This window comes from Nylanderia fulva, unplaced genomic scaffold, assembly GCF_048542155.1.
Source record: "Nylanderia fulva isolate GAGA-0341 unplaced genomic scaffold, ASM4854215v1 Scaffold55, whole genome shotgun sequence".
In the NCBI taxonomy this organism is placed as follows: Eukaryota; Metazoa; Arthropoda; class Insecta; order Hymenoptera; family Formicidae; genus Nylanderia; species Nylanderia fulva.
In genome coordinates this window covers 782,496-797,841 of record NW_028190643.1, presented here as the reverse complement: position 1 = coordinate 797,841, position 15,346 = coordinate 782,496, and the positions used below count along the sequence as shown (strand labels likewise).

The 15,346-nt window shown below is 28.0% G+C and overlaps 1 protein-coding gene and 1 long non-coding RNA gene across 2 annotated transcripts; both read left to right on the top strand.

Moving 5' to 3' along the window:
- The first annotated feature begins 1,595 nt into the window (after positions 1 to 1,595).
- Positions 1,596 to 6,179, top strand: LOC146721107 (uncharacterized). Its single transcript, XR_014925798.1, has 3 exons — positions 1,596 to 1,655; positions 5,454 to 6,004; positions 6,123 to 6,179. It is a non-coding gene; the product is annotated as an uncharacterized LOC146721107 (long non-coding RNA).
- Positions 6,180 to 6,205: 26 nt separating this feature from the next.
- LOC114939504 (uncharacterized) lies at positions 6,206 to 8,598 on the top strand. Its single transcript, XM_085487441.1, has 5 exons — positions 6,206 to 6,272; positions 6,351 to 6,654; positions 6,872 to 6,995; positions 7,302 to 7,512; positions 8,404 to 8,598. The coding sequence occupies exons 2-5, from the start codon at positions 6,527 to 6,529 to the stop codon at positions 8,571 to 8,573; spliced, it is 633 nt and encodes a 210-aa protein (XP_085343567.1). The 5' UTR covers positions 6,206 to 6,272; positions 6,351 to 6,526; the 3' UTR covers positions 8,574 to 8,598.
- Positions 8,599 to 15,346: the final 6,748 nt, after the last annotated feature.

Sequence of the window (15,346 nt, the reverse complement as noted above, 5' to 3'; positions counted from 1 at the left end):
GATAACTGAATATAAAAAACATATTAACAGAAAGTGTTCCAATAAATCAGTTGTTACTGATCATAGATTAGAGTTCTCTCATAAATTTGATTGGGATGAGGTAATAATTTTAGATAAAGAACCATTTTACAATAAAAGACTTATATCAGAAATGTTATATATAAAAAGACAAACTAATGGATTGAATCTACAAAACGACACTGAATTTTTGCCTGATATATACAATAATATTATAGATTCTTTACCAAAATTGCCAGGGTTTGTAAACAGACCTTGATATGTATAATAAAGGTGAAACACCGAGTTACTGCCTCATTTGGGATTGGGAGTTGAGAAGGTAAAGACGTTCTGTCTTTAGTAAACTTTTGTTTTTGAAAAAACTGTGTCTAGGAGATCTCGCGTCTGATACTTGTAACTTCTATTAAATAATCGCCAATTTTATTTGAGTGAGTGTACAGTGCATGTTATTTTTCAAAAGTATAGTGAATAATTGAATATTATTTATTTAGATCTCCATTTAATGTCTAACAACATTTCAATATGACGATTCAATCAAGATATCTCCCTTGACCAATAAATCAGGAGGCCTATACACAGTGATTACATGGCACTGTCGCTCGATCTCAGTATGTATCAAAAATTTGCACTTGTCACACGCGATGACTTATTTAGAAACATATGTAATGAGACAAAAAACTGACTTTTTATTATCTTGACATCGTTAATTGCCGTCTTTAATGTTCAATATTACATTTCAATTTATATAATATTTGTATTGCGCTGAGGAAGGCTCGAAATGTCAGCCGAAACGTTCGCTCTAATGTGTATTTCTTATGTACCCTGGTAACACAATCTGGCAGCTCAGATACGTCCTAAAGAAGTGCACAAGAAAACTGTCCAAATTTGTGACAGAATTGCATAATATCTCTTATTGAATGAGTACTTACTGCACTATTGCAGCAGTCTGCTGTAAGAAGCTAGTATAAAATTTTATATAATTTATTAAAAGTAGACGTGCAGCAGAAATGTGAAAATAATTCTAAAGTATCTGCCCGACAGAAAAATAGCAGCAAAGCGCGTTAGACTCTTCACGCATATTTACAGCAGAGTAACAAAAGTTTTTGTCATTTAAAATGCTGAGTTTTGAGTACAGATCCGAGCGGCAGAAATGCGAAAAGAATTTGTAAGCATCTGCCTGTCAGAAAAATGGTAGTTGAGTGTATTAGACTCTTTAAACATATTGGCAGCAAAATTTCATAAATATATGTCGCTTAAATTGTTCGTTTTGCTATACAGATCCCAATAACAGGAATCCGAAAGAAACGTGCAAGCATTTGACAAAGCTTTTGACAAAAATTTCGTTATACTCTGCTGCAAATATATTTGTAGCGCATTTGGCTGTTATTTTTCTGTCAAACAGATGCTTGCACGTTCTTTTCGTATTTTTGTCATTGAAATCTTAAAATATATAAGCAGATATAAGCTATATCCGCTAGGCCACACCAAAATGGCGTTTCTTCTTAGCTATACGCCACGAACCACGAAGGGACGGTTCAGTGTACAGTGTTGTTAAATAATTTATATTATTGTGGAATCGTCAGTATATATATATATACTTCGTCATATTCATTTGAATTTATTGGAAATCATAATTGGTAAGTATTATTTCTCTTCATTAAATAGTATATTATATGTAGTATATATGTTGCACACATAACCTGTATATGGGATTTTTGATAATTTTTTTTATGCAAGTCATATAACTCTCAAATTGGTTGTTAAATTGTCATTGTAAAATTGTGTCAAATAGTGTTATATAAATATCTTTATCAAGAATATACATACTGGAATGTCAATATTTTATTATAACTTCATATATTGATTGGTATTTATAATAATAATAAGGCATATGCGCATAATAGAGAAAACATTTATAGAATTAGGAATAAATATTAAGCATTATAGGCTCATTGCACAATACAAAAGTACAAGCTGAACTGAAAATAGAAAATATTTATCAATATAGAAGCAGGGAATATCTATATATATATTGTTATCCCCTATAATATCTATCTGCATGAATAATTTTGTCTCTGCTCTTATTATCTATACTTGTTTTATTATACAATAGACCTAATGCTTAATATTTATTTCTATTTCTAATATTATTTCTCTATGATGTGCAAGGCCAGTATATATATATATATATATATATATATATATATATGTGTGTGTATACACAGTATTATTTCTTATTATTATTCAATTACAAAGAAAATTATTTATTCCGTAGACATATAAATTATATATATTATATAATTGACAGATTTTCATATGCAATTATTTATGCATGTATATCTATCTATGAATAAGTTAAATTTTTTAATAATGAATACTGCAATTAGTGATATAAAGCTTCTTGTAGGCGTTATAAATATATAAGACAATTATATTAGATATAAGTAATATAATGGTACACAATAGTATGTATATGGATATAAGTCTATAATGTGTAGTATTAATATTTACTTATATTACATAGATAAATAAGCAACCTATATGCATTGATAGATTTTATTCAAATATTATTAATAAATATTTTTATTATTATGTAACTTTTACAACTGCGTTGGCATACTTTTTATAAGTTGTTTTTGGTAACTCTTGCGTAATATAAAAGAAAATTTGCATTTATTTCACAAAATTGAAGTTGGAGGTGTTTACACTATCACAATCAATATAATATATATCAATATATATATAATTATAATACGTATTTTGTTTTACATGTAATTATATTTTGTAAACTGTAAATATTCAATTTGAAAGCTCAAATGTGACCACTTGACTTCAACATCCTTTTAAGTTATTAATAAAGATGTTTTTTTGTAATTTTGAAAAACTATAAAATATTAAGATTTATCATTTATTGTTAATTTATCTATACATTGTTTAATAAAATTGTAGCTTTTCTTATTCGAATTTTTAAGATTTCAATATGATTGGACTTTGCCTTATTACATTTCTCACTCAGTCTTAATTTTTTTGACAGTGGTGCACCTGAGTAATTAAATTGGAAAGTCTTAATTGATATCAAAGGAAACATCATGAATTGGACGAATCGCAAATCTTTTCAGAATTTATCAAGTCGTCAACAATATAATCGTTTACGCACTCGTAAAGAATTTCATCTTTCTGTAGACAGAACACACTTACAAGATCAAAATGGAAGTAATAATTCCTTAACTTATTCATTTGAAGAAAATCGTTCTTATGTGACTTGTAGAAATTTGGAAAGTAATGAAACTGAAAAAGAATTACCTTCTACCACCTACTTTGAAGAAACGTCTTTAGACTTTTTATCAGAAACGTCAAATGCTCATGATAATGTAGTAAAAGAAATAGTACATAAAGATTCACAACCTCATATCGAAATTGATTGTTTAGAAAACTTTCAAAAGCTTTTACGACAATGCTGCCTGGAAAACAATATAAATCATGTTCAGAGTAAAGCAATTTTAAGAGTACTTCGTATGCATAAATGTTTTCGGAATTTACCACAAGATAGCAGAACTCTTTTAAAAACAAGTCGTGATCGCATTAACTTAGTACCGATTGGCTCAGGTGTATATTGGCATATTGGTTTTGTAAAAACATTAGAAAAGCACCTTTCGTTTTACGTTGCAGATGAAATTCCGCCTGTTCTAGAAATAGAACTTAACACTGACGGTTTGTCATTGAGTAAAAGCAACCCTATGCAATATTGGCCTTTACAATATAGGATCATTAATATTCCTTATTTCAAGCCGGTGATTATAGGTGTATATAAAGGACTTGAAAAACCTTGCAATGTATATAGCTTTTTTAACAATTTTATTGATGAGGTAAAAGAAATTAATAATGGACTAGGAGGAATACTAATACGGAATCGTCATATTCCTATAGTGTTTAAAAGTTTTGTTGCCGACGCTCCAGCGAGAGCTTTAGTTTTAAATCATTATGGACACAATTCGTATAATCCGTGTTCTAAATGTAAAGTTAATGGCGTCCGACATGAGAATCGAATGGTTTACTTGGGCATCAATCATGAAAAACGAACAAATGAACAATATATATCTTGTGTGGATGAGGATCATCAAAAAGGAAGAAGTCCATTAGAAGATCTTGGAATACCAATTGTCACAGGAGTGCCTTTTGAAATTATGCATCTGGTATACCTTGGTGTTACTGTGAGACTATTAAGTGCGTGGTATGATGGCAAATTTGGATATGCAGGGAAACTACGTAGCTCAGCGCTTAATGAATTGTCTTCACGATATGTAGAGTTAAACAAGTTTTGCCCAAACGAATTTGCACGTCGTCCTAGATCTCTCGCGAAATTCTCTAAATTCAAAGCAACTGAATTAAGACATTTTCTTTTATATGCAGCACCAATTATTTCGTTCGGAATTTTAGCTGAAGAATTTTATTTCCACTTGCTATTACTTAATGTAGCCATGAGAATAGTCACATCAATTAAATGTTCGAAAAGGCAATTAGAAACGGCTGAGAAATGTCTACAAATGTTTGTTAAACATGCAGAATATCTTTATACAGCGAGCTTTGTAAGTTACAATGTTCATGGATTGCAACATTTAGTTGATGATGTAAAGGAATTAGGACATTTAGAAAATTGTTCAGCATTTGTTTATGAAAATAATATGCCGTTTTTTAAAAAAAATATTAGAAATCATCCACGTCCACTTCAGCAATTCGCAAATCGATTACGAGAAAAAAATTATATACAACATATACCTGAACGTCATCCTGAGAATCATCGCCTTTCAGTAATACACACAAATGGTGTTATTCCTGAATGTATTGCTAATACCAATTTTATACAATACAAAAATTATCAGTCAAATAAATTTAATTTTACAATAGATGATTGCAACAGTTTTTGCAAGATTCGGGATAAATTTATTTGTAAAATTAAAAATATTTTGACTATAAATGAAGATGTTTTCTTTGTAGTACAAACTTTTAAAAATGTTACAAATTTTTACAAATTGCCAATTCAATCTTCAACTGTCGGAGTTTATAAATGCAAAGAGTTATCAGAAGACTTACAATTAATCAGCATAAATTATATAACTGCGAAGTGCTATAGTATGCCAAGTTGGTCAGGGTCATTCTCTTCAACTCAGAAATCAGAAAAAAATATTGATGAATATATTGTTTCTACTTTGTTACATTATATTAATTAGTTTTATTCGCACGTTTATGATCGCAAATATTTTATCATATTTGCATATAGATTTAAAATCTGTCAATGTAAATCCTTCAATATATAGTTTATTTTCTTATCCCCACAACTTTATATTAAATTTATTTCCACTAAAAAATTTAAAAAAACTATATGTATATAATATATATATATATATATATATATATATTTGCGTATTGATCCGCAGCGTTATAAAAAATGTCTGACAAAGGTTCAAAATGTAATCGACAAAGACGTACAATAAGAAAGCCTAAAAAGTATTGTACTACAGATTCTGATAAGCCAACAAATAAGGAAAAGGCTAAAAATAAAATATTAGAAGAAATGACAACAGTATTCAGAAATTCTAATTCTGAAGAATCAGATGAGGCATCAAGTCAATCATCTGATAATGAATCTAATTTTTCTACTGACAGTGAGAACGATGTTGAAATGAAGAAAAGATATGAAAGAAATGAACAATTAACTCGGAAAAAAGAAGGAAATCAAGACAAATTAATAAGACCAACTTCCAAAAAAGTAGAAAATCAAGTTAAACCAGTCGGGCTTGACAAAAAAAAGGAAACAAAAAAACAACATCGGAACAGCTACTTGAACAGCATAGAAATAATAATTTGAACTCACCTGGTTGTTCAACACAAACATTACAAAATAATTATGATCAAAGAGATGATGTGATATGTTCCTCAAATAATCATTCTATTTACGATTTCAACTCAGGAATAATTGCCGAAACAAGTAATTATTTTTGTATTCCAAAAAAATATTTTTAGACACTATATGTTAAAATAATGCAACTTCAGATTCGTCAATTATGTAAAAAAAAAATTATTATGTTATACATTAATTTACCTAGGTACTGTTCAAAACAATTCCCCACAAATTAAAATGTGGAATAAATCTACTCCAGCTGTTTACTTCAAATTATAGCTATTATGACAGTTGGAACACTAATGATACTGCTTCATCCACATATACACATATACACAAGGATTACATACCTCAGGTAAAATATTTTCACACGTGCAATGTATTAAAATTAATAAAATTAAATAAAACACTACATAATAGCAAATTTTTACAGAACCCGCACCGGATAATTTTACACATGGACATATTCCGCAATTCTACAATTCTCACAATCATAATTATGGTCATATAAGTTATGAAAATCCTGAAAATGTCAATTTAAATAACTTAAAGACATTGCAAGACTTGAGCGCATCGCAAGAAATATTCTTCCAAAAATTTCAGGAGAAAATGCATACGTTTTGCGAAACTCAGGAACAAAATATTTCGAACAAAATTAACAATATGCAAAACTATTTTGATAAAAAAATAGATGAACTGAAAACCTACTTCAATACAAAATTAGATAATTTACAAGTGTAAGTATGCATGAACGTAATTTTCTATTCTAAAAATCTATAAATTTTTATCAAAATTTATCTTAAAAGATAAAAGAAATTGTACAATAAAAAGAAGATAATTTGAATGGATAATAGAAACGATTTTTTAGGTTTATGTAAAGTAGAATCCATCAAGATTTATTCATATCCTCTTAAATATTAATTTTGAGTATAAACTGAGCTAAATTATTTTTAGAAACAAAAACGCAAATAATAACGATGGAGCTTACCCAGTATATTCGCTTCCAGAAGGTTTTCCATTAAAAAATATGCAAGAATTTGAAGAGTTCGAGGAAAATAAGGAAAAGCAGGGAGAACTAGTAAGTGGAACAACATGTTTTACTTATACATATTTTGATTATATAAAAATATTAAATATAAATATACTTTTAAATTTGCATTTTGCTTTTCGGAATATTAAAATGGTTTTGCTATTTTCGATAATACAAAATACAATATTTTTAAAATTCTTTAACTATTACACAATTATTTATCACAAGATTAAAATTTTTCAGATTCGAAAAGTTTGTCATATTTTTAATATATTTTATGGATAATTAATAAATTCCTACTTTAATAATAACTTGCATAATATAACACTACTGACTCTTTAAAATATTTTACAGAGAAATTATTTTATTTGGTGGGGAAATCCTAATGCAAAAGTTGCTTTGAGACAGTACCTTAGATATTCTATCTCAGATGAACTTGCATGCCAATTTAAGTGGGCTAAAAAAAATAATAAGGAAAGTAATGATGAAGAACCGGAAAATGCGGAAAATGAACCTGCATCACACAAGACATTATATGACACACGGCTGAGTAAAATGATGTTCCGTAAGTATTCTTATTTGCGAATCATATTCTTAAATAATGATTTTTAAAACTCAACAAATTTTATTCAGAAAAATTGAAAAAATGTTATTGTTTATAGAACGTTTAAAAAAAAAGTACATGTCTTGAAAAGCTACAAATATATGTATTTCTCGAAATTTTAGAACTCTAAAGAGTTATTCTAATTTAATTAAATCAATCTATTATGTCTCGAAAAAAACGTGTCAGCTTCTAGTGTATGTTATTCCTGATATTGGTAATTGATATTACAATTGTTGAGTTGCTGTATGGTATAGCGGAAAACTTTAGATCTATTTTTCTCTTCCGCTTTAATAAATCCTTTTCCTCAACAATTTCTGTATATTTCATCAATGACCTATCTTAAAATTTTGCAAACGTTAACATCAGCATTCCTTCAAAATAGATTTTCATTTCATATAATTATATAATTTTGAGTTTTGAAAAAGACCCTTTCAAAATGATATATATAACCCTCGTGCGAAGGATTTGTGATTTTTTTTTAAACTTTCGAGCATTTATTATTAATTAGTTTTTAAACAAATTACCAATATCAATTTAGATATAACATACACTAGAAGCTGACAACGTTTTTTTTTTCAAAACATAATAGATTGATTTAATGGAATTAGAATATTTTTTAAAGTTCTAAAATTTCGAGAAATACATATATTTGTAGCTTTTTAAGACATGTACATAAAATACTTTTTTTATGAAAACATTCCATAAACAATAACTATTTTTTTAAAACTATTTTTTCGTAAATATTTTAAATTTAACAATGTTGAGTTTTGATACAGTAAAATAAAATAAGATTACAAAATACAATTTTTTAATGTTTTAATAAATATTATATAAGTATTTGTTACGTTTTAGAAGTAATTAATAAGTTTGAAAAAACTTCAATAGAAAGTTTTAATCAACTTATGCAGGCTGCATTAAGAGTTGCTAAGCAAAGACATCGAGATCGAGTTCGAAGAGAAAACCGAGAACGTAATGGCCGACGAAATCATTTACAAGATATGAATAATTTATACAGTAATTAAAATGATCGAAGATTAATGAAGATTGACAAAACAATTTAAATTTTTACTTATAGGTATAAAGATGAAAATATCTATATATAGATATAAAGATTTCATGATATAAATTCCTGCATATTATAAGAGCTTTACTTTTGTTTAAAATATTTAGTGTTTTCAAATAGAAAACGTTTTCTTATTCCAGTAAGTTGATGTTTTAGGGCCCGGGCAGAGTGTATAGTTAGAAAACAGTTAGAAAAATATTTTTTGTTCTCAATACCTTTTTGTTTTGAATGCCTTTAAATTACCAAAAGTTATGTTTAATAATTATAATAATATATATACACTACATACATACATATATATATATATATATATATATATATATTATACATTTATATATATTACAAGTTCTAGTTTTGTTTAAAATATTTAGTGTTTCAAATAGAAAACGTTTTCTTATTCCAGTAAGTTGATGTTTTAGGGCCCGGGCAGAGTACTTAGAAAATGGTTAGAAAAATATTTTTTATTCTCAATATCTTTTTTGTTTTGAATGCCTTTAAGTTACCAAAAGTTATGTTTAATAATTATAAATTTAAAATTATAATTATAATATATATATATATATATATATATTACAAGTTCTAGTTTTGTTTAAAATATTTTGTTCTCTTAACAAAAAACAGTTCTGTATTTAAATTCACAAATGCAAATATTTTGTTTCCATTTTTTAATAGTTTATAAGAAAACACTGCAAAAGATACAAACATTTTATAAGCAATGAAAGGCTTTAAATAACTGCAGTAAAAATTACATTTATTTATTCTAAATAAATATATATAAGTTAAAATACTTTATATAAGTGCAACATTTGTGATATGTTACCAAGAACAAAATTATTTATAATAATTAATAAAGTAATAATTGATAAATATTTATAATTGTATGTATTCATTTTATATAATTTTGAGTTTTGCAAAAGATTTCAATAATACACTTATGCGAAGGGTTGTTCATGATTTTTTAAACTTCCGAAACTGTTTAAAAACTTTTATTGAATGGTTTTTAAATTATTTTTTCTTAAATATTTTAAATTCATTAACATTAGAAATTAAATAGTTTTGTATTAAAAAATAAATAAAAATTCATTATATATCCTACAAAAAACTCTAACTGAGTATAAATAATAAAATTTATAAAAAATGTTAAATTAATATTTATGTAGTGATAGCATTATTGCACAAATAAAATTATAAATTATGCAGTAAAATTGCCGTAAACACTTTTTATTATATTGTTTTGATAAAAATTCCATTATTTTGAACTTGATTTTCATTGGATTATCTAAAACCGTGGAAATCAAATTTTTAAAACAGTGGAATTATAATTAAAAGAATTTAAAGTGATTATTATAATTTTGCTGCATAATTAATGCATTTTATTTGTGTAATTTTACTACACAGTATATTCTGCCAAAATCTTTTGCATTACTGCTCTATTTTTTACGCAAGCATCTGCCGTAATTCTTGTTGAATTATGTTGTATATAAATGCGCATTTCTGCAAAATTATTAGCAATAGATGCAGCCACAAATCTGGCGCGATTATGTTGCACTGCGACTTGCGCAAGCATCTACTGCATTTCTTGTAGTATTCTGCTATATGTAAATGCATATAACTACAAATTATTAGCAGTAAAAGCTGCCACATATCGTTTGCAATTCCGTTACACTATGACGAGCGTAAGTTTTTGTCAACAGAAAACTAGTCAAAGTTGGAAATAGAAGACGCATGATCTGTCCGAAAGTTCATGCACGACTTTTCGTACAATTTTACAGCAGAACTGCAATGGAAATGTTACCAGGGTATATATTATTTCGTTAAAATGCGAATAAATGATCACTTCTTATTTATTTCTTGCTACGTTCAAATGAAGTTTTGTTATATTTTTTAATATCAACTGACAACTTGTTATGTTTAATAGCTCTTATAGCCCTTCTTTGTTTACAATTATTAATTTAACAGAGCTAATTACTAATTTTATTTAAACATAAAACATTACGTGAAAGCTACAAACATTCTATACTTAAACTTAAGCGAAAATTACAATCATTATAAAATAAACGTTTTAACCGCACGCGGTCTTCCTCAGTATTATATTACAGTAATTATTAAAAAATACAAAATCATACAAAAATTACACATAATATCGAAAATTAATGTTAGTTCTTCCATAAGAGTCGAGAATTTATAAGCAGTTAAAGCGTGTTTCAATCCGTCATATTCAACAAATGTTCGCCTCGATATGATCTTTGACTTTAATCAAATCTCGAAAAGTTTCATCGTTAATATACGAGAAATTAATACGTTTCGTAGGCGCTGCGATTAATAAAAAATTGACGATTAACGTATGTCAAAAATTAAAATATATATCCTTAACAATTAGCAATATGCTTACTTGACATCGTCCTTCCTGACAATTTTAACCACGTTTTTATGAAAAAGTTACTGAAGATGACACAAGACAAGACCAACAATATAAAAAGACACCTCATTTCAAACTCTATTTAATCGACGAATGTGCGTGTTTATATATGATCTAATACCTATGTTTAAACCGTTAATGTCCTATTTGTCTTATTATTATTTATTGTTCGCTAATTTATCCAAAATATCAAAATAAGACTCGCTGAGTAATTCAGTATCTTTGTTTAAATTTAGCCCATTTTTTTGTTCTTTAATATGTAGCATCTCAGAGATGAGCCTTTTATAATAATTATTCTCGTTGTCCAGAATTTTTACGTTATCCCAATTAAATGTATGGTGTTCATTTCTTATGTGTTCAGAAATTACTGAATATTTTGTTGAGTGCAACCTGATATTAGTTTTATGTTCTTTTAATCTCGTCTGTAATTGCCTCCTCGTTTGGCCTACATGCATTACAATTATTGCAATTGATCTTATAAACAACATTCGAATTGCATGGATGTTTAGTTTTATCTTTCTGTGCTTTAATAATGTTATCAAGTTCGTTGAGACATCTGTATCCTACTATACACTCTGTATTTTTTACCGAGGAGACAATCATTTCTGAGATTCTATTTATATACGGAATGACAAAGAATTTTTTATTAACTGATTCCTTTTATATAATTTCTGTTCCTTCTATGTTAGCTTGTCTTTTTATAATGGTTTTTTTAGATATGAGGTATTCTATCCGATGATTAATTTTGTTAAAAATTAGTTCAAGAGGGTAACCATTGCTTGTGAGTATATTAATGATTAACTCCAAATTTTTATTAAAAAATTGTGGGTGTGATAACAACAAACATCTGTCCACAAGATTGTATATTATTCCAATTTTATGGCATAATGGGTGGTTAGAAAAAAATGATAAAGTCCTTCCTGAGAAAGTTTCTTTTTGATACCAATCAATGTATATTGTGTTATTAATAATTTTTAGTGATAAATCTAAGAAATTCATGGTACGGTTAATCTCTTGTTCTACCGTGAATTTAAGTCTATCATGATAGTTATTAAAATTATTAATTATCTGAGTCATATTAATCATAGAAGTGGCTAATATTATGTCGTCTACATAACGGAAGTAAAACAAACATTTTAAATTTAACGCTTTAAGAACTGTATCCTGAAGATCTTGCATAACCAAGTCAGCTATAATTGGTGATAACGGAGACCCCATAGGGGTCCCAAAAGTCTGTTTGTAAATTATGTCCTTAAATGTAAAATAAGTAGAAGTCAATATGAATTTTATACTACATATATAAATTCGCTTTTCGGTATTCTAGTATTTGTTTCAATGTAATCCCATCTATCATTAATCCCATTAATCGCAAGATCTAAAAGTACGTTCGTAAATAAAGAAACAACATCTAAAGAAAACATCTTATCGTTCTCATCAATCTTTTTACCAGACAACATGCTGTACAAATCAAAACTATTATTGATATGACTTTTAGGGCTTTAGGTAGGCTAGTTTGTAAGATGTTTTGTAAAAACAAAGTCAGCGAGTATAAAGCTGTATCAACCGATGAAACTATGATTCTAACTGGATAGTTTTTCTTATGGATTCTAGGTAATCCGTACGCTTTTGGAAGGAGAGAATTACTAGAACGTAATTTATAATATTCATTTTTTGAGATATAATCTTCCTTAAGCCATTTTTTCAACAAATTATTCAATTCATTCTCTATTTTTTTGCACGGATTTTTATTAACAATAGTGTATGTATTAACATATTTTAATACGTTTTCCATTTTATTATATCTATTTCTATAGACATAGAAGCCAATAAATTTCTTGATAATATGATTCATCCTTTGGAAAATACCAATGAAAAATGGTTTATCAATCTTTCTAATATAGATATTTCTCTTAACGTTTCTAATCTTTTGCAAATGGGGGATAATTTCTGCCTCCCAAACATCAATAAAAAAATAGCTATACATGAATTTATTAAAGACATAGAGAGTAATCATAAACAGAATAATATTAATAATCTCACAACTATTAGAAATATTGCTGTTCCAAAATTTGCACAATTTCTCAACACTAATGATAAAAATGACTTAATTCAACAAAAACTACTTTGTTCATACAGAGATTCAATAAAATTTTGTAAAGATAATCCGAATATTATATTCACACGCGCGGATAAGGGTAACGCTACGGTTGCAATGGAAAGATCTTATTATATTAATAAAATGGAAAACTATGCGCGACGGAATGCAGGATAAGGAATCCGGAAGCGAGAACACAGGAATACACTAAAATCAACACGCGCGTAACGTTAACAACTAAAATATATTTAATACTAACACAACAGCATTTACACGTAATAACCGATAAGAATAAACCAAGAGAAATAGCCGAGTCGATAATTAATAACTGAGTGTTCCGCAAGCGACGGTAATTGAGAGCGAAAAAGACAAGCGATCTTTTTCTGAGATTAGAAGCACACTCTATTCGCGACGACAAGCAATCGGAAAGAGCGCTGCGGCCGCGAGAGAGAAGGTTTATATAGGCCCTTTTTTCCAGAATATTCGCGAACATTTTGTCATGTTCTATCGTGAGGTTAAGGGCGAAAGGGCGTTTATTGTAATTATTTACTCCTAAGCTAGATCTCATTTTTGTTATTATAAGAACTATTTTTTGTCTCCTCTCGCGCGACCGAGGTGTTTACAATTTAATGTTAGATAACTTAAGCGCTTATTTTTCGAAGGCGCGGGGTATCCGTATACCCTTGCGGCCGAGCGCTATTTGTATATAATATGCGCCTTTATAATGTATTGTTATAATCTATAGCATGATGCATGCGGCATGATAACGATGCATGAATATGATATATTTTGCATGAATGGTCTTATGCTTTTATCTTGCAGGTTTTACACGTTCAATTTTCGAACAAAAACGTATTAAAATATGTTAATACATACACTATTGTTAATAAAAATCCGTGCAAAAAATAGAGAATGAATTGAATGATTTGTTGAAAAAATGGCTTAAGGAAGATTATATCTCAAAAAATGAATATTATAAATTACGTTCTAGTAATTCTCTCCTTCCAAAAGCGTACGGATTACCTAGAATCCATAAGAAAAACTATCCAGTTAGAATCATAGTTTCATCGGTTGATACAGCTTTATATTCGCTGACTTCGTTTTTACAAAACATCTTACAAACTAGCCTACCTAAAGCCCTAAAAGTCATATCAATAATAGTTTTGATTTGTACAGCATGTTGTCTGGTAAAAAGATTGATGAGAACGATAAGATGTTTTCTTTAGATGTTGTTTCTTTATTTACGAACGTACTTTTAGATCTTGCGATTAATGGGATTAATGATAGATGGGATTACATTGAAACAAATACTAGAATACCGAAAAGCGAATTTATATGTGGTATAAAATTCATATTGACTACTACTTATTTTACATTTAAGGACATAATTTACAAACAGACTTTTGGGACCCCTATGGGGTCTCCGTTATCACCAATTATAGCTGACTTGGTTATGCAAGATCTTCAGGATACAGTTCTTAAAGCGTTAAATTTAAAATGTTTGTTTTACTTCCGTTATGTAGACGACATAATATTAACCACTTCTATGATTAATATGACTCAGATAATTAATAATTTTAATAACTATCATGATAGACTTAAATTTACGGTAGAACAAGAGATTAACCGTACCTTGAATTTCTTAGATTTATCACTAAAAATTATTAATAACACAATATACATTGATTGGTATCAAAAAGAAACCTTCTCAGGAAGGACTTTATCATTTTTTTCTAACCACCCATTATGCCATAAAATTGGAATAATATACAATCTTGTGGACAGATGTTTGTTGTTATCACACCCACAATTTTTTAATAAAAATTTGGAGTTAATCATTAATATACTCACAAGCAATGGTTACCCTCTTGATCTGATTTTTAACAAAATTAATCATCGGATAGAATACCTCATATCTAAAAAAACCATTATAAAAAGACAAGCTAACATAGAAGGAACAGAAATTATATAAAAGGAATCAATTAATAAAAAATTCTTTGTCATTCCGTATATAAATAGAATCTCAGAAATAATTGTCTCCTCGGTAAAAAATACAGAGTGTATAGTAGGATACAGATGTCTCAACAAACTTGATAACATTATTAAAGCACAGAAAGATAAAACTAAACATCCATGCAATTCGAATGTTGTTTATAAGATCAATTGCAATAATTGTAATGCATGTAGGCCAAACGAGGAGGCAATTACAGACGAGATT

Coding starts and splice junctions, on each gene's coding strand:
- LOC114939504 (XM_085487441.1), top strand. CDS start 6,527: ATGCATACGTTTTGCGAAACTCAGGAACAAAATATTTCGAACAAAATT. Junction 6,655..6,871: donor AAATTAGATAATTTACAAGT/GTAAGTATGCAT, acceptor AATTATTTTTAG/AAACAAAAACGCAAATAATA. Junction 7,513..8,403: donor GCTGAGTAAAATGATGTTCC/GTAAGTATTCTT, acceptor GTTACGTTTTAG/AAGTAATTAATAAGTTTGAA.